This window comes from Podarcis erhardii (genome assembly GCF_964252035.2).
Source record: "Podarcis erhardii genome assembly, chromosome: Z".
In the NCBI taxonomy this organism is placed as follows: domain Eukaryota; kingdom Metazoa; phylum Chordata; class Lepidosauria; order Squamata; family Lacertidae; genus Podarcis; species Podarcis erhardii.
The window spans coordinates 22,054,949-22,073,719 of NC_138504.1; the positions used below are offsets into that span (position 1 = coordinate 22,054,949).

The window sequence follows — 18,771 nt, forward strand, 5'->3', positions numbered from 1 at the left end:
TGCAATAGCCTACTTTCCAGCCATGCAGAAGTCAGAGGTTTTACAGCACACAAATATGTCTTCCAGTCAATTAGAAGGCAATATCATCGTTCAAGAATACATAATTGTCTTCAAATATCTGAAGGACTGCCATGTTGAACAGTGCCCCCTCACACTCTTCTCCCCTGCTCCATCCTCTGCTGCCTTTTGATAAAGGGTGGTCTATAAATTGCAGCAATAATAATAATAATAATAATAATAATAATAATAATAATAGAAGGCAATCATGTCTCCCCTTAATCTTCTCTTCCCTGAACTAAACATACCCCAGTTCTTCAAGCATTCATCATAGGAATCAGTTTCCAGCTCCCTCGCTGAGTCACCCTCTTATGGACATATGTAATATAACATGTTATATGACACCCAGAACTGGGCATACTATTCCTAGGGTTGCCATATTTCAAAAAGTGAAAATCTGGACACTTTCTGAAATAGCTTTTGAGCTATTTCTAAGGAAATTCACCAAAATCTACTCTTCTGACAGTTTCCCAGACATTTAATCAATTTCCACCAGGATGCTGTCGCTGACGACTGAATCCCAGCTATGTCCAGGAAATTCCGAACATATGGCAACCCTAGTTATTCCAGATGTGCCCTGACCAGTATAGAAGAGGATGGAACCATGTGATCTGGACACTGGGCTTCTGTTAATGCAGTCTAAGGTTGCATTTGCGTGTGTATTTTAACAGCTGCATCACACTGCTGGCCCATGTGCACATTGTGATCTACTAAGTCACCTAGATCGTTTTCTTGTATGCTCCTGCCAAACCAGATCTCCTCTGTCCTTTGTTTCAATTGTTTTGGGTACCTAAATGCAGAACTTTACATCTCTGCTGAATTTCATCTTGTTGGTTTCAGCCCAGTGTTCTGTTCTGCCCAGCTTTTGTTCCATCCGCAGATTTGATGAACCACCTGCAGCAGCATCTAAATTATTTATATAAATGTTCAACTGCACAGGGCCATTCCACTTGAGACCTCTCCACAGGTTTCTACAGAGCCTTTCATGAGCATCTGTTGGGTATGGTTGCTCTACCAAGTTGTGAATCTATCCATAGTATCATCCAGCCTACAGGTCATCATCTACAGCTGAGATAGGGAACCTGTGGCCCTCCATAGGTGGACTACAGCTCCTCTCATCTCTGGTCATTTCCTGTGGGGGTTGATGGGAGCTGGAATCTGATGAACTCTGGAGGACCATAGGTTCCCCATTCCTGATTTACAGCTTCAGTGGACTCAGCAATATAATGGGATGGTGTATAGATACACCCACACACACACAAAGTATACTAATCAGAAGGAATAATAGTCATGAAAGTAATTGTTGTGCCAGTAAAAATATTATGACAACACTATTGTACTCCACATAGATGCAAACCTTCTCTCTTTCACACACTGCATTTTTATTTCTGATAGATAGCTAGATAGACAGACAAAATACAGAAATGTTTAATATATATTTTTCATTTAAAGCGAGTTTACATTAAATGGTTGCTGCCGTCAAGATAGTGCACTGCTAAAGTGCTCTTTTCCAAAGAATCTAGCCTGTAAGAGCCAGTCTATATGCTCAGGAAAAGAAGCAGACACGGTTCTGCCATTTTCTGGCCATTCTAGTTCAGAAAGCAAGAGGTGTCATCACACGTTTTATTGCTCCATCTCACAGAAAATTCCCTGGGCATAGGCAACTAAAACACTAGATTACAGGTGCAATCCTTATGCATACACCTGTGACAACGAGGCCCACTGAACTCAACAGAAGGTACTTCCAAGTAGACATGCATAGGGTTGCAACACAGAGCTCTTTTGTGGCAGGACCCCCCCCCCACCTACCCCCTGCTTCTGAAAGTGTGTTGTTCTGAAAGGGTTGTGCCACACAGGGTTTTTTTCCTGAATGTAGTGTCTCAAGCAGTCACTGTAAAATTCACTCATGCTGTATGACTGGTAAAGGTTGGTAAACAAAAAAAATAAATAGCCCGTTGAAATTACCCAGGAGTCTTTGCTGTAGTTTTTGGGTAGGTGCCTGATAAAATATTTTATCTTTCTGCAAGGCTACTCAGACATGTAAAATTGGTGTCTATCTTAATCTGTAATCTTAAATGTTGTTAAATAAAATAAAATGATCATATGGATTTTTTAAAAGATTTTTGAGAATTCCTCATGAAACTGGATAAGTTTGAACATGCTTCTTTTATTTTATGGAGCTCCCTTCCATTTGAGACAGGCCCCATCTCTGTTGAGCTTCCAGGACCTCCTGAAATTTTTTTTTTTTATTATTCCAGCAGCCATCTTAACTGATTTTATAGCTTTAGCTGATCCCCGCCTCCCACCAGTGTATTCACTCTTTGTACATTGCATAGAGATGACTGTAATTAAGCAGGTTATACATTGCCTAAATAAAATTAATTAAATAAATACAGTGTTTAACATGATCACAAACCAGTTCCAATGTACTGAAAGAGGCAATGTGGTAACACAGGAGTGCATTTCAAGCACTTTCTATTGTTTTCTACAAAGTCAGGAAAAGAATACAGGTACAAAAGGAGTGCAGGGGGGAAGCCAAGACATGGTGTTACTTCTCCTCTGAAATTGGCCTTTTCCCAGTTTCCTCGTCATTAACCCAGCGGGTAGTACTTGGCTGCAGAGGTATAATAAAACCAACTGACTTTGATCTGTTAGATTTCACACTCGGAGCTTTTCTAGAATGCCTGGCTGTAGGAAAGAAGGAAAGATATGTGCCTGATTAGTAACATTACTACTACTACTACTACTACTACTACTACTACTACTACTACTTAATGCCAAAGTAGGCTTCTAAGTAGTAGTACAAAACCATTACACAGGTATAAAAACCTGTTGCAATTATCCTGTTATTAGTCAAAGGAGGTGAAACAACACCAAAACACCATTGCATTGCCAAACTCACACACCAGCATCTGAACATAAGAACCTAAGAAGGACCTGCTGGATCAAGAAGGTGGATCTAGCTCACACAGCCTCCAACAAGATGCCTCTGGGAAACCTACAAGTAAGACCTAAGCAACAACAGCACTCTTCTCACCTGAAGTTTCCAGCCCTTTTTCATTTTCAGCAAGAACGATTTTCCTGTCACTTACCAAAAAGCATCTGGTGGCTAGGAGAAGGGTCAGGGTCAGCATCAAGGCCTATCAATGAATCTGAAATCTTCTCACACAGAAAACATGTGGAACTCAAACTGGACCAGTGTTGGGATAATTAGGCTCAGAGTTTTCCAACTTACCAGTAAGGGACCTGCACAACTTGGGTTTGGGGTCAGTCCCATCAGCCCCTTCTGATGAATAAGAATCATCCTTCTGCAATGAAGAAAGAACATAATTCACAGTCCGATCCTTTAACCATTTAGAAATAATAGACCCAAAATTTTTGGAACTGAACATTGGGGAAAACATTCAAAGTTTAAGAGAATAGGCTGAATATAGGGATGGATACAGGGGACTCTGTTTCCCACCAGTCCCAACCAGTGTGACCAATAATAAGGGATGGTGGGAGTGTAGTTTGGCAACATCTGAAGGACCACAGGTTCCACATCCCCAGTGTAATATGCTTAAATGGGTCTGTTGTGCATCTACCTATACAGTTTCATGCCTTCCTGTTAACCGTGCCCCACAGAAGACTCCAAGGGAACGTGCCAGCAATATGAAAGAACACATATTTGCATACCCATCAACATTTCTCCAGTGGAAATAGGGACATCCTATTCCATCATCATCATCATCATCATCATCATCATCATCATATACCACCCATGAAACATTTTAAAAAATCCTATACAGGGCTGCCTTCAGATGTCTTCTAAAAGTTGTATAGTTACTTATCTCCTTGGCTTGGGGGTCTCACAACTCCATACCCTCCACATTTTTCTGATGAAAATAGGGACGTCCAAAGGAAAAGCAGGACATTCTGGGATCAAATCAGAAACCAGGAGGGTTTCTGTAAATGCAGGGCTGTTCCTGGAAAATGGGGGTCCTTGGAAGGTCTGTATTTGCATGAAGAAACCCCTTTTTAAAAATCCAAACACCTTTTAATTGAAATGTACGCTGGGGACTTATTGTTGCAGGCTTTAAAACATTGTTTTTTATTGCTTGTTTTATATGCTTTATGTGTATATTGTTTTATTCTGCTGATATTGCTTTTGCTGGTGATGTTAAAACTCTTCTAGATGTATTAAATGTGCGTGCACCCCAGGGAAGTCACTTTGCTGCTGCTAACACAGCAGTTTGACGTCTCCCCCAGAGGCATACTCTGTTGTCTCTCGAGACAGATGGGTGTTGTCAGGGAACTGCCATCGGAAAGGCAGGCGGTGGAAGGGCTCTCGGACGCTAAGAGAGACTCGGCAGCGGAGGAAGGTACCAGCAGGAGGAGAGAAGGAGCTCAGAGAGAAAGTGAGTCGGAGGGAGGGCTCCGAGAGACTTCTAGTGAAAACAGTGGAGAAGTCTCAGGACCCCCCATAGGTACACCCACTCCTCGCCGGAAACTGTCGCGCCGAGAATCCCAAAGACGCGTTTCCGTTAAGGAACTTTTATGTTGGAGCAGATTCCGCAAACGCCCACTGTCGGATTCTGCCAGCGATTAAGGGAGTCATGTTTAAGGGGCTCCGCTTAAGACAGAGCTTTGAGAACCAGGCCCAAGCTCTGAGGGACTAAGCTTTTACGCACAAGCAGCTCATCATCCCATCACAGGTGTCCACAACAATAAATTTACCATTATTAATTTCAATGCAAGACACACGGACTGTCTCAGGAGTGAGCCTGTTGTTCCCATGGAGGCTGGCACCTCACACATTTTAGAACTCTAGAAAATCACCTCAGTCACCGAACCTGCATTGGACCAAAAGCCAATGTGCAGAGGCATACCTAGGGGTTAGCAAAATCAGCCCCTGCTGGAGACACAAGCCAAGGGGAACACACACAAAAATCAGCTATCAGACTAGGCAGTGTATGGCAAAAATGTGTGGCAACGAACCGCTGCCGTTGTGGCAAGATCAAACGTGACACAAAGGTGATGGGGACGGGGAGCTAATGCCATACAGCTTCTTACCAAGGGTGCAAGGGACCCTAGGTATGCCTCTGCCAATGTGTCAGGCATGACAAGATGGGTACCGTACATCATCCAAACACTTTGCCCCATTCAGAATCTTAGCAGAGGTATGCACTGAAGTTTCGGTGTTTCCAAAGGCAGCCCCGTAAACAGCAAAATACAGTAGCTGGAAGTAAGGGTACACATGGATGGCTTTGGATTAGGTTCCAGCTTCCGATAGGTTGGGGAGCTTGATTATCTATGGCAAGGATGGGAAACCTGTGTCCCTCCATAGGGCTGATGGGAGCAAAGTCCAAGAAACATCTGGAGGCCCCTTCCAACTCCAGTATTCTACATTTGCCTGAAGATTACCATTAAGTTGGATCATACAAACAGCCATCTGTTACTCTCCCACCCAGCCTGTTTCCATTTATTTTCCTTTTTCACCAAGATAAGGAAAGGACTTCTAAATATACACAAGACTCACAGTTTACGAGGAGTGGTGTTTACATATCATTCATTTTTTAAGGTGATGCACAAAGTCCAATCTACCTTGGACACAGTTGTCCAACCTAATCTGGAAAGCAGCAGATTTGCCAATCCACACAAAATCGAACAGAAACTTGGCCTGTCTTTGCAGAGGTGTTCCTTGGCTCTGTGACGAGAAGCCGGTGGAGGGCTTGCGAGTCGAGAGACTCGTGCAAATGAGTGCCATGTCCTTTTGCTAAAGCACTAATCTGCATTCCTCAAGAACTATTGTTCCCACATTGAAAGCCTGAATATGCCTGCTATGTTTCTAAAGCGGAGTGTAAGCCTCTGATGGACGTGTGATCTGGCAGCTAGGCCCCAGAGTAAGGGCTGCCAAATAAGTCTGGATACTTCCCAATTCATTTTTTTCCCATGTTGCTTTTGTTTCTTTTCACTTGTAAGAAGGGACCCTGTGCTCTTTGCCCATTGTTTTTCAATGTCTCTGCAATTGTAATTACAATAGGATTCATGGTTGTACAGAAGTTGAATGACTCCTGAGAAGGTCATCCAAATGAGGTCCCAAAAGGCCTTTTATGGAGATACAATTGCAAAAAATAAAACAACCGCAAGGCACCATGCAGGGCATAAGTTCTTCCAAATCCTATTTTGATTGTTTCTGAGCAGCACACTCTGTGTATGTGTGTGCGTGTGTCTCTTCAAGCTGAAAAGGTCATCAAGGGTAGAAAGGATGTTCAAGAACTGGTCATTCTCCCCCTTCTTTCTTTAAGCTCCAGTTTGGGGAAGGACCATAGCTCAGAAGAAGAAGAAGAAGAGTTTGGATTTGATATCCCGCCTTTCACTCCCTTTCAGGAGTCTCCAAGCAGCTAACATTCTCCTTTCCCTTCCTCCCCCACAACAAACACTCTGTGAGGTAAGTGGGGCTGAGAGACTTCAAAGAAGTGTGACTAGCCCAAGGTCACCCAGCAGCTGCATGTGGAGGAGCAGAGACTCGAACCCGGTTCCCCAGATTACAAGACTACCGCACTGGCTCTCAGTGGTAGAGCGCATGTCTTGCATGCAAAGGTGCTATGTTCAATTCCCAGCATCTCCTAGCAGGACTGTGAGAGATCCCTGCCCAAAACTTTGGAGAGTCACTACAAGTCGGCATAGACAATACAAAGCTAGAGGGCTACTGGTGGGACCCAAAAAAGCAGCTTCATATATTCAGTGTAGATCTACTGAGAAACAGCCATAGCTCAGTGATAGAATCATTGCACACAAGTTCCATCCCTGGCATCTGCAAGCAGAGCTGAAACCTACAGAGTTGACAGTACTAGATGGACCAGTAGTCTGATTCAGTGTAAGGGGAGCTTCCTATGCCTTGGTGTTTTCAATGGGCAAAATAATCAAACCTGAAGTTTATGGTGAAATGTATTTTATTTGTTGGATTTTTTTATTTATTTTTTAAAAAGCAACTGGTTTGCAATGTTGGGGATTTCTAGCATTTCGATTCATTTGATGCAGTTTGACATAGTTAATGGCCTGCAAACTATTTGCTTGATTATGTGATTCTTTTTAAAAACAACAACAGTGCACACATTACTCCACTGACTCATCCTTATCTTCAAGCTCAGTGGCAAGGGAAATAGGGACATTCCAGGATCAAATCAGAAGCAGGGATTGCTTTCATAATTCTGGGACTGTCCCTGGAAAACTGGGACACTTGGAGGATATGTACTTGGGTCCCCCCCCCCCTCCACGCTTCTTCTTCCTAGATACTTTTTTATGTCCTTCAGCAAGCGCTTGAGTTCCCACAATCCTGCTGATGCCTCCCTTTTGTTCATGGACCCTGTCATTTTGGTATCCTAAGCAGAAGCAGTCTCCTCTGAATATCAGAAATAGGATATCAAATAAACCTGTCCTATGTTATTTGTATGATTTCATTAAATTTGTATGTATAGATGGAATTGGTTTTGTGTGATGGTAATAGTTTTAGCAATAAAAAAAATGAATTATTCAACTTAGGACCCAAAAGCAGATATAATGCATTAGATCTCCTGGGCTTTACTGTTGTTGAGGGTTTTCTATAGATAAACGGTAATTTAAAGGAGGAGGGAGACTCTGGTCTTGGTCAAAGAAGTGGCACTGGGAGAGAGATTGTTTTCTGTCATTTTCCTGACCTAAAGACCACACAGCTTCAGTGTGGTCTTCCGGGATGGGGAATAGAGTTACCTATATGGCACTAAATATATATTTTTTCCTAGTAGGAAAAAAAGAAACATGAAGCCTTTGTTCAGTGGTGGAACACCTGCTCTGCATGCAGAAGGTTCAGTCCCTGACATCTCCAGGTAGAGCTGAGAATGGTTCCCTGCCTGAAGCCCTGGAGAGCTTCTACCAGTCATAATAATAATAATAATTTATTATTTGTACCCCGCCCATCTGGCTGGGTTTCCCCAGCCACTCTGGGCGGCTTCCATAAAAACCAGAAATACACTAAAATATCACAGATTAAAAACTTCCCTGAACAGGGCTGCCTTAAGATGTCTTCTGAATGTCAGGTAGTTATTTATCGCTTTGACATCTGATGGGAGGGCGTTCCACAAGGCGGGTGCCACTACCGAGAAGGCCCTCTGCCTGGTTCCCTGTAGCTTTGCTTCTCGTAATGAGGGAACCGCCAGAAGGCCCTCGGCGCTGGACCTCAGCGTCCGGGCAGAACGATGGGGGTGGAGACGCTCCTTCAGGTATACTGGGCCGAGGCCGTTTAGGGCTTTAAAGGTCAACACCAGCACTTTGAATTGTGCTCGGAAACGTACTGGGAGCCAATGTAGGTCTTTCAAGACCGGTGTTATGTGGTCTCGGCGGCTGCCCCCAGTCACCAGTCTAGCTGCCGCATTCTGGATTAGTTGTAGTTTCCGAGTCACCTTCAAAGGTAGCCCCACGTAGAGCGCATTGCAGTAGTCCAAGCGGGAGATAACTAGAGCATGCACCACTCTGGCGAGACAGTCCGCGGGCAGGTAGGGTCTCAGCCTGCGTACCAGGTGGAGTTGGTAGACAGCTGCCCTGGATACAGAATTGACCTGCGCCTCCATGGACAGCTGTGAGTCCAAAATGACTCCCAGGCTGCGCACCTGGTCCTTCAGGGGCACAGTTACCCCATTCAGGACCAGGGAGTCCTCCACACCAGCCCGCCCCCTGTCCCCCAAAAACAGTACTTCTGTCTTGTCAGGATTCAACCTCAATCCATTAGCCGCCATCCATCCTCCAACCGCCTCCAGGCACTCACACAGGACCTTCACCGCCTTCACTGGTTCTGATTTGAAAGAGAGGTAGAGCTGGGTATCATCTGCATATTGATGGACACCCAGTCCAAACCCCCTGATGATCTCTCCCAGCGGCTTCATATAGATGTTAAAAAGCATGGGGGAGAGGACGGAACCCTGAGGCACCCCACAAGTGAGGGCCCAGGGGTCTGAACACTCATCCCCCACCACCACTTTCTGAACACGGCCCAGGAGGAAGGAGCGAAACCACTGTATAACAGTGCCCCCAGCTCCCAGCCCCTCTAGACGGTCCAGAAGGATGTTATGGTCGATTGTATCAAAGGCCGCTGAGAGATCCAGCAGAACCAGGAAACAGCTCTCACCTTTGTCCCTAGCTCGCCGGAGATCATCAACCAGCGCGACCAAGGCAGTTTCAGTCCCATGATGAGGCCTGAATCCCGATTGGAAGGGATCCAAATGGTCCGCATCCTCCAGGCGTGCCTGGAGTTGTTCAGCAACCACGCGCTCAATCACCTTGCCCAAGAATGGAAGATTTGAGACTGGGCGATAGTTGGCCATACTGGCCAGGTCTAAAGATGGTTTTTTAGGAAGCGGTTTGATGACCGCCTCTTTCAGCGGATCTGGGAATGCTCCCTCACAGAGGGAAGCATTCACCACCCCGCAGAGCCCATCGCCCAGCCCTTCCCGGCTTGCTTTTATTAGCCAGGATGGGCAAGGATCCAGGAGACAGGTGGTTGGTTTCACGCGTCCAAGCAGCCTGTCCACATCCTCGGGGGTAATGGATTGAAATCGATTCCATGCAACTTGACCAGACAGAGCTCTAGCACTCTCCCGCCCCAGCCCTGCTCCCACGGTGGTGTCTAGCTCCTTCCGAATATGAGTGATTTTATCTGCAAAAAACTTTGCAAAATCGTTGCAGGAGATCTTGGGGTCTTTACAAAGCCCCGGTGGTAAAGGTGGTTCCGTTAAATTACGAACCACCTGAAAAAGTCTCCTGCTACTATTTTCTGCAGATGCAATAGAGGCGGTGAAGAAAGTCTTCTTCGCCGTCGCTATCGCCACTTGGTAGGCTCGACGTTGAGCTCTAACCTGTGTCCGGTCAGATTCGGAGTGAGTTTTTTGCCACCGACGCTCTAGCCGTCTCAGCGATTGTTTCATCGCCCTCAGCTCCGAAGAAAACCACGGAGCTGTCCGGGCTCCATGCAATCGGAGAGGGCGCTTCGGAGCCAGACAGTCGATAGCCCTGGTTAACTCCGCATTCCAGCGGGCCACCAGGGAATCAGCTGAAAGGCCATCAACATGGGATAAGGCATCCCCTACCACTCTCTGGAAACCATTTGGATCCATTAAGTGGCGGGGGCGGACCATCCGAATTGGTCCCACCTCCCTGCAGAGGGGAAGGGTCGCGGAGAAGTCCAGTTGCACCAGGAAGTGATCTGACCATGGCACTTCTTTTGTTTCACTTTTACTTAGTGTCAGATCACCCACGTCACTAGAGGTGAACACCAGGTCTAAGGCATGTCCATGACTATGAGTTGGGCCAAACTTATTCAGGGACAGCCCCATGGAGGCCATGCTTTCCACGAAGTCCAGAGCAGCCCCTTGTAAGGTCGTGTCGGCATGGATGTTAAAATCCCCTAGGACAACCAAACTAGGTGTCTCCAGGAGAAAATCCGCCACGACCTGAAGCAGCTCAGACAGGGAATCCTTGGTGCAGCGGGGAGGTCGGTACACCAAAAGGAATCCTGTACTGCCCCTATTGCCCAACTTCCAGAACATGCACTCAGAAAACTGGATCTTCCCAGTAGGACGCCTGGTGCAAGCTAGTGACTTCCTAAAAATCACTGCAACCCCCCCTCCCCGCCCACATGACCTGGGTTGCTGTGCGTAAGAGAAACCTGGTGGGCAAGCAGCGGCAAGGACAGGCCCATCTGCTTCCTCCAACCAGGTCTCTGTCACACATGCCAGGTCAAGTCCTCCATCCACAATCAGGTCGTGGATGGCAGTGGTTTTATTCCTCATTGACCTGGCATTACACAGCAACACCTTCAGGTCATGTAGGTTTCCCCTGTTGATTCCAGTATCCATCCGGTCAAGGCCAGACCCGGAGGCAGGGATAGTCTTCAAACAACGACTAAACCTGCCTCCTCGGTAATGACATGGTCTGGTCTTAGCGTAACTCCGCCTCCTGCCCATGATCACCGAGATCGGATGTCCCAGTGCTTCCCCCCCTGTGGTAGTGTAGACAATACTGACCTAGATGAACCAAGGGTTTAAGGCCTGGTATAAGGCTTCCCATAGGCCTTTATTGGTTGTTCTCTGTGCTTTTTTTTCTGGGGGGATGCAGGGGTACACGTACCCCTCAACATTTTGTGAATCTTTGTACTTTTGTCCATTTACAGTATTTATTTTTCCCAATTTGAACTATAAATTGATGGTTTTTTATTTGAGTCAAAATGAGAGTACCCCTGAACATTTTTCTATAAAAAAAAGCACTGGTTGTTCTGCAATGCTTCCCAAAGTGAGAACATTATTGTTGTTTGGAAAGGCATTCTTGCACGACAGCACAACCAAAGTGGGACAAAAAATAAATAAATGGAAAATTTGCAGTACAGTCATACCTTGGGTTGAATATGCTTCATGTTGAGCACGTTCAAGTTGTGCTCCACGGCAACCCGGAAGTAACGGAGTGGGTTACTTCTGGGTTTCGCCGCTTGCGCATGCGCAGATGCTCAAAATGACGTCACGCACATGCGCAGAAGTGGCGAAAAGCGACATGTGCGTGCGCAGATGTGCCATCGCTAGTTCCGTTTGGTTCTGGATGCGAACAGGGCTCCAGAATGGATCCCATTCGCATCCCGAGGTAACAGTGTATAAAAAGTTAAGAGTATTTCAGCAGGAAGTTATGAGACTTACACTAAATGGGTACAAAGTGGTCCATGCACCCCACCCCACAACTTTTGCAGGTGAAAACAGTACAGTACTGAAAGCATAACTGCTCCAAGTGCATCATGAGCACAAATAATCATGAATGTACTATTTGTGAGTTTGGGGGCAGGGGAGGGTAGACTGCATGCCTGAGACTCTCCTAATTCCTGGATCCAGCAAGGATTAAATTGTTGGAATAGCTGGCCGGCTTCTTGGTAATGACCTAAAGTATGGGTTGATAGGGTAACAAAGGAACTGGCTCTGTGGCTCTGGTCAAATGGGGGGGGGGCTTCCTCAACTGGTAGGTAAGGTAAAGGTAAAGAGACCCCTGACCATTAGGTCCAGTCGTGGCCGACTCTGGGGTTGCAGTGCTCATCTCATTTTGCTGGCCGAGGGAGCCGGCGTACAGCTTCTGGGTCATGTGGCCAGCATGACTAAGCCGCTTCTGGCAAACCAGAGCAGCACACGGAAACGCCATTTACCTTCCCGCCGGAGTGGTACCTATTTATCTACTTGCACTTTGATGTGCTTTTGAACTGCTAGGTGGGCAGGAAACTGATAGGTAGTTAGAAGGGAAAAGGTGGGAGTTTAAGTGTGTGAGAGAGAGCTGGACTAGAAGCAGAAGGCAGACAGAAACCTGAGAGGGAGAGAGATGCTTGATTCCTGTTCAAATTCAAGGCTGTGGCTATGGAGGAACACTCCTTATTGGAGTGTTAATGCTGTGAGCCCCTCCAGCAGGTTACATATATGCTCATTGCACATATGTGTCAATAGGCCATATATCCTAAAGACACGGCGGTGTCTGCTGTCTCTCATTCCGAGGAAGCCGAATGCCTGGAACCCCTGGAATCTCCCACCACACAGAGATTGGGGTGGTGTGCAACAGGACAATCAAAATGATGTATGGAGGGGACATGTGAAATTTAGAAGACTTGGTGTAACTGGGAGTGGACATGACAGAAAGGAGTGCAAGTTCCCTTCAGACTCCGACAGCAAATTCCCAGACTCAAAATGTGCACAGAAGCACCCTGTTCTTTAATTCTGCCTGTCTATCTGTCTTTTGAACCTGACTCTGGTGTACAAGGAACACAGGAAGCTGCCTTGTACTGAGTCAGGACATTGGTCCATCTAACTCAATACTGTCCACACTGACTGGCAGTAGCCCCCAACAATTTTAGAAAGGGGGTCTCTCCCAGCCCAACCTGGAGGTGCCAGAGACTGAATTTCAGACCCCCTGCATGGAAAGCAGATGTTCTACTCCCAAAGCCTTGGTTCTTTCCAAAATCAATCAAGTTTAAGGGGTCCCATAAAATGTAGTAGTTTCACCAAGTCTGTCCACCCCCTTAAGCTTAAGTCCACACACACACACATTTTTATAGGTTGCCCAGTCCTTTTACATTTTTTATATAAAATAAGTATTGTTTCTTTATCTGTTCCGTGTCCATGCACCATCCAGGGCAGCTTACAATAATGTAAAATCACAGTACAACCAGAAATGACCAAGATAACAACTTCACAATAATTCACAATAAATAATTCACAAACACAAACCAAAATAAGATATTTCATTCCATTCTCCCAACTTTTTTAAAAAACTACATATGACCCTCCTAACCATTAAGTTCATTAATTCACAATTAACAATTATTTCCCCTATGGTTTTCCCAAGATTCTTTCTGTGTGTTTTTTTTCTTCTTGTAAACATAATAATTGTAATGGCTCCATCTTGTGGTGAGATGAAGACTAGCACCCCATGTGAAACAGGGCCTGGTTGTCACTGAAGAGTTATTATGGAGAGTTAGCCACACCGAAATATTGTGCTACATTCTCCAGAGACTTGTCACCAAATGAATAAACCTGTGTCTGGTTTGTATGACTGCAGACTACTGGTGAGGTGGTTTGTGCTGGTTTACTGCAAGGCTCACACAAGCCACTCTTGGATTCCTATACCAATAATTAGGAACTGTCACCACTTTGCAACTAAGCCAAGTTTTACTGCCTGCGCAATTTTCTGAAGCATATTAATCTGACCTTTTGAGAAGTTTGTAAGTAAACTGTTTTTTTAACTTACCTGTGGTCTTTTCCTATGCTGATGAAAGAGGAAAACTTTGGAAAGAAAGCTTTTAAGGGGATGCTTTGGGAGTCACTTTACTTCGCCGCATGTTTTTGTTACTACTATTTTAAATCTCTGCTGGAGAGCTTTATGCCTGTGTCTCTCTGTGGCCCTCAGGACTCTTCCCAGTCTACACTACCTACCTCCAATCTGCACCCCTCAATGGCCATTCTCCACGCCCTCCATAAGTGCCTTTGCTAAGCTCAAATGTGTCCCTGAACTGCAACAATGGCTTTAGCTTGCCTGTGTGGAGGATGGAGTACATGCAGAAACCTCTTGACTTTTGCATAGCTGCAATGTACAAAGGTGCGACGAACACTTGCTACTCTAGCTACTTTTACCTCTGGTGCTGTGCACCACTGCCATGCAGCCCCTGTAAGGTTGTCCATCAGGACATGTGGCCCTCCCAGGATGAAAAAGGTTTCCCCACCCCTGCCATAAGGTCAGGAAAACTGAGAACTGTAAGTGGAGTAAAAGCTTACTTAAAAAAGGTAAAGGGACCTCTGACCATTAGGTCCAGTCATGGCCAACTCTGGGGTTGCGGCGCTCATCTGGCTTTATTGGCCGAGGGAGCTGGCATACAGCTTCCGGGTCATGTGGCCAGCAGGACTAAGCCGCTTCTGGTGAACCAGAGCAGCACACGGAAACGCCATTTACCGTCCCACCAGAGTGGTACCTATTTATCTACTTGCACTTTGACGTGCTTTTGAACTGCTAAGTTGGCAGGAGCAGGGACCGAGAAACAGGAGCTCACCGCGTCACGGGGATTCGGACCACTGACCTTCTGATTGGCAAGTCCTAGGCTCTGTGGTTTAACCCACAGCGCCACCCGCGTCCCTTAAAGCTTACTTAATTTGAATCTGTTTCAATGCTCCACCCACCCCCAGTGCCCACCCTGGCTTGTACCTCTTTGCTCAAACGGTCCGAGTCACTTCTGTTCATGTGGATCTGCCAGCTCTTGTGTCTGAGGATCAAGATCTCCTTTGCTTGCTCCACTGGTTCTGTTTCTCCAGGCAGAGTGTGCCTGTTGTATGCTGGGACCTGGTAATTCACAATGCAAGCAAGACATGTTAATTGCTAACGCTTCTTTCTTTCTTCTTTACCCAGGGGAGCCAACTCATCTGTCCATTGTAGATTGGTTCATTTATTATATTTTATATTTATATCCTGCTTTACCTCTCCAAGAAGTTCAAGGCATGGCTGTCAAGACCCTTATGCTATTTTCAGAGACACTTTTCTGCAAGTCACTTCCAAGGGAGGTTCCAAAAGATTCCTGCATTGCAGGGGTTTGGACTAAATGACTCTTGTGGTCCCTTCCAGATCTATGATTCTATGCTGGTGCACCACAGTGGACAGCAACTGTGCTTGTGATAGTGGCAGCAGTAGATGCTGGTTCATTAGTGTGAATGGAGCACACACACCCCAAAACCTTAGTTTGCCCTCTACCAGTCCCCACCTGTCTGCCTTCTTACTTACAACCCTCCAGGGAGTGGCAACACTGCCTGTGATCCCTTTCTCCTCCTCAGTGTTAACCTTGGAGAACTCAGCAGGGAGGAGGGTGGTGAGAAAATTCATTGGCTCCACCTATCAATGGCTCTGGCGCCACCTACTGTTGGCCTCCCTGAATTCTATCCTACCAGTCCCAATGGGCACTAACCACCACTCAGCTGAAGTGAGCAGCAGCAGCCACGGCGTCATTAGCATATGGTCGCATTATCTGAACCGCCATTTAAGTTTCTCACAGTTCCCTCAAACAATGCAACATTGGGGGGAAATGAATGTCACTTTAAGGCAATTGTAGGAAATTAGAATTGGTGGCATTGTTTACACAGCTGTTGTTATCAACTAAAAAAAATCTCACGGTTCTCCTTGTTTTGTACAGGTTCCTTTCCAATATCTTCTGGATATCATCCACCACATCTAGATTGAGACTGTCCGAGTCATTGACTGTGGTGGGGTGTTTGTCATTGTTGCTACAGTGGGCAGGGAAGAGAGAAACAGAATATTATAAAGATGCTTTATATAAGGCAAGAGGACAACCAGTTACTGACCTTCAAAATGGGCATTAAAGCTGGAAGGAGAGAGCGAGTTCTGTTCTACTGCTGCATGATGCTTTGGAGGACACAGAGATAATACTCTTGTTTTTCTGCACATACCCCTTTAAATTACATTTAAAGTGCATTCTTTTCCCCCACAGAATCCTGCGGGAACTACACCATTTATTAAAGTACAGTTCCCAGGGTTCTTTGGGGGAAGTAAAGGGGCCCCTGACCATTAGGTCCAGTCGTGGATGACTCTGGGGTTGCAGCGCTCATCTCGCTGTACTGGCCAAGGGTCAGCTTCCGGGTCATGTAGCCAGCATGACTAAGCTGCTTCTGGCGAAACCAGAGCAGCGCACAGAAACGCTGTTTACCTTCCCGCCGGAGCAGTACCTATTTATCTACTTGCACTTTGACGTGCTTTCGAACTGCTGGGTTGGCAGGAGCAGGGACCGAGCAACGGGAGCTCACCCCATCACGGAGATTCAAACCGCCGAACTTCTGATCAGCAAGCCCTAGGCTCTGTGGTTTAGCCTGCATTTAAATGCATGCTGTGTATATGCAGCCTTGCTACTGAAACAGGTTTTCTTTAAACATTGCACAGGAAGGTACTTTATACCAAGTCAGAGTTGTTGAGCACCTGTGAGTCTCCAACTGTAGCTCCTGTGGGTGTGATGCTATGCTTGGAATTTCTCCTCTGGTGCCCACAAAGCCTCTGGAATTCCTTTCCCTGCATCATGAAGTGGTATGTATGGTTGCCTTCTATTCCCTTGAGAAGTACACAGAGCTGAAGGAGGAAGCTGGAAAAGCAACACCCCTTCACAATCCTTCTTCAGCTCTGTGTATTTTTTTCAAAACTCAGGTTACTTCTACTGAAGTGTCCAGAGGGCATGGAGCTCATGACACCTGCTAACAAAATAATAAGCTGCTTGTTCCTTTTAACTGCAGGATTGAACCTCGGCTCATCCACATACAAGACATATTATCTACATCTAAACTGTGTTCTCTCCCCAACATTTCACACAGAAGGGATGCTTGAGGCATTCGATCTTTCTCAATTTCAGCACAAACCAATCTGATTTGTACCTCTGGGACTCATGTGTAGGTTGCAACATAGCTGTCTATTGGCATTTGTACTTTGCCAAACACTGCAGCACAGTTCTCGACTCAAAACACGTATCAAAGTACATTTTTTAATGCAGTGTTTTGAGAGAAAAGGCATTTAGAAGTAGGCATTTAAATATGAATTTCTCTCCAGAGTTATTTATTTGCAATCACCCTTTAATGCAGAAACAGGACACTGGAACATGGGAAGCTGCCGTATACTGAGTCAGACCATTGGTCCATCTTGACTGGCAACAGCTCTCCAGGATTTCAGATAGGAGTTTTTTGCAGGCTTACATGGAGAAACCAGGGGTTGAACTTGGGACCTTCTGAATGCAAAACAGATGTTCTACCCCTGATGTGCAGAGTGGCATGAACTGGAAACAGAGTGATCTTTCATTCCATCCATCCATACCTCCTTCCCCAGTACCTGCTTATAACAAGGAAGGAAGCAATGGCCACAATCCCAGCTTGAGGAAAGTGCAGAGTAATAGCCTGGCACACATGAAGATTAAAATACTCTGTATATGGCAACAAGTTGATAGGAAAATGTTCTGGGGTAAGGGCAGTGCTGGAAAATGACCTCTGCCCTAGACCCTGGAGAGCTGCTGGCAATCCAAGTAGACCAACCTGCAGCCCTTCAGATGTTGCTGACCTCCGGTCAGTCCCAGCCAGTATGGCCAATGGTCAAGGGTGCCAGGAGCTGTAGGCCAACAACCACTCAGCCCTGAAACTCACTGGGTGACCTTAGGTCAGTCACCATCTCTTAGCCTAACCTACCTCACAGGGATGTTGGGAGGATGAAATGGGGAGGGGGAGAACCATGTACACGACCTTGAGATCCTTGGAAGATAAAGGTGGGGTATAAAAGTAATAAATAAAATAAACAAATAAAAATAAGTAGAGGGTACTTGGCTAGGTGAGCCCGTGATCTGACTCAGGATAAGGCAGGTTGCTACATTCCTGAGATGGATAAGTTGTTGTTGTTGTTGTTGTTGTTGTTAAAATCCACTTACAGCAATGAGCTATGGGCTGGACCGCAAATGAGCTGCCCTGCTTCAGCTAGCTCAATGGCATGTTTCCTCTCCAGCTTCTCATATAGGAGCACAATGCTCGATTTGGGCTGCACATATTCCCGGAGCAAAAATTTCTGGAGATATTTGCTATTGAAGTATTCCAATCTGTTCAGGGAATTTGGGAGGGAGGGAGAGAGAGAGAGAGAGAGAGAGAGAGAGAGAGAGAGAGAGGGAATTAAGCTTTATTTCTGTCCATACAATGATCTCAGCAAAGATTACCATAAAGGAACTGGAATTCGGGTCGCTAAAATACTTCTGAAAGCCCTGCTCCTGCACTCTTTCTATGCGCACTAACGATGTATGATAATTAAGCGTCTGAGGCATAGAGACCACTATATCAAAATAAGAGAGCAAAATTGATTATAAATAATGAAATAACAGAAGGTTTTAAAATAATGAAAGGGACTAGGCAAGGTTGCCCATTGTCACCTCTTCTGTTTATTATGGTGTTAGCATCACTGGCAATTGCAAAAAGAAAAGACCCAGAAATAAAAGGAATAGTAGTAGGAAGTAAATCTTACAAAATAAAGGCCTTCGTGGATAATCACTACCAAAAACCCGGCAGAAAGTTTACCAAAAATTTTAGAAAGAATTTATGAATTTGGGAATGTGGTGGGATTTAAAATAAATATAAATAAAAACAATCTGTTGGCAAAAAATATGCAAGCAGAGGT

The 18,771-nt window shown here is 45.6% G+C and overlaps 1 protein-coding gene across 1 annotated transcript in view; it reads right to left on the reverse strand.

The window, feature by feature from the left end:
- Window positions 1–1,475: 1,475 nt before the first annotated feature.
- The window catches only part of LOC309333961 (sodium/hydrogen exchanger 2-like), a 34,990-nt gene continuing 17,694 nt past the window's right edge, over window positions 1,476–18,771 (reverse strand). Inside the window, exons 8-12 of the mRNA XM_081848053.1 lie at window positions 18,038–18,202; window positions 15,740–15,851; window positions 14,785–14,919; window positions 3,293–3,365; window positions 1,476–2,745 (exon numbers count right to left, since the gene is read on the reverse strand). Coding sequence (XP_081704179.1) covers window positions 2,606–2,745; window positions 3,293–3,365; window positions 14,785–14,919; window positions 15,740–15,851; window positions 18,038–18,202 — 625 coding nt within the window. The 3' untranslated portion in view covers window positions 1,476–2,605. The remainder of the gene's footprint in view (window positions 2,746–3,292; window positions 3,366–14,784; window positions 14,920–15,739; window positions 15,852–18,037; window positions 18,203–18,771) is intronic.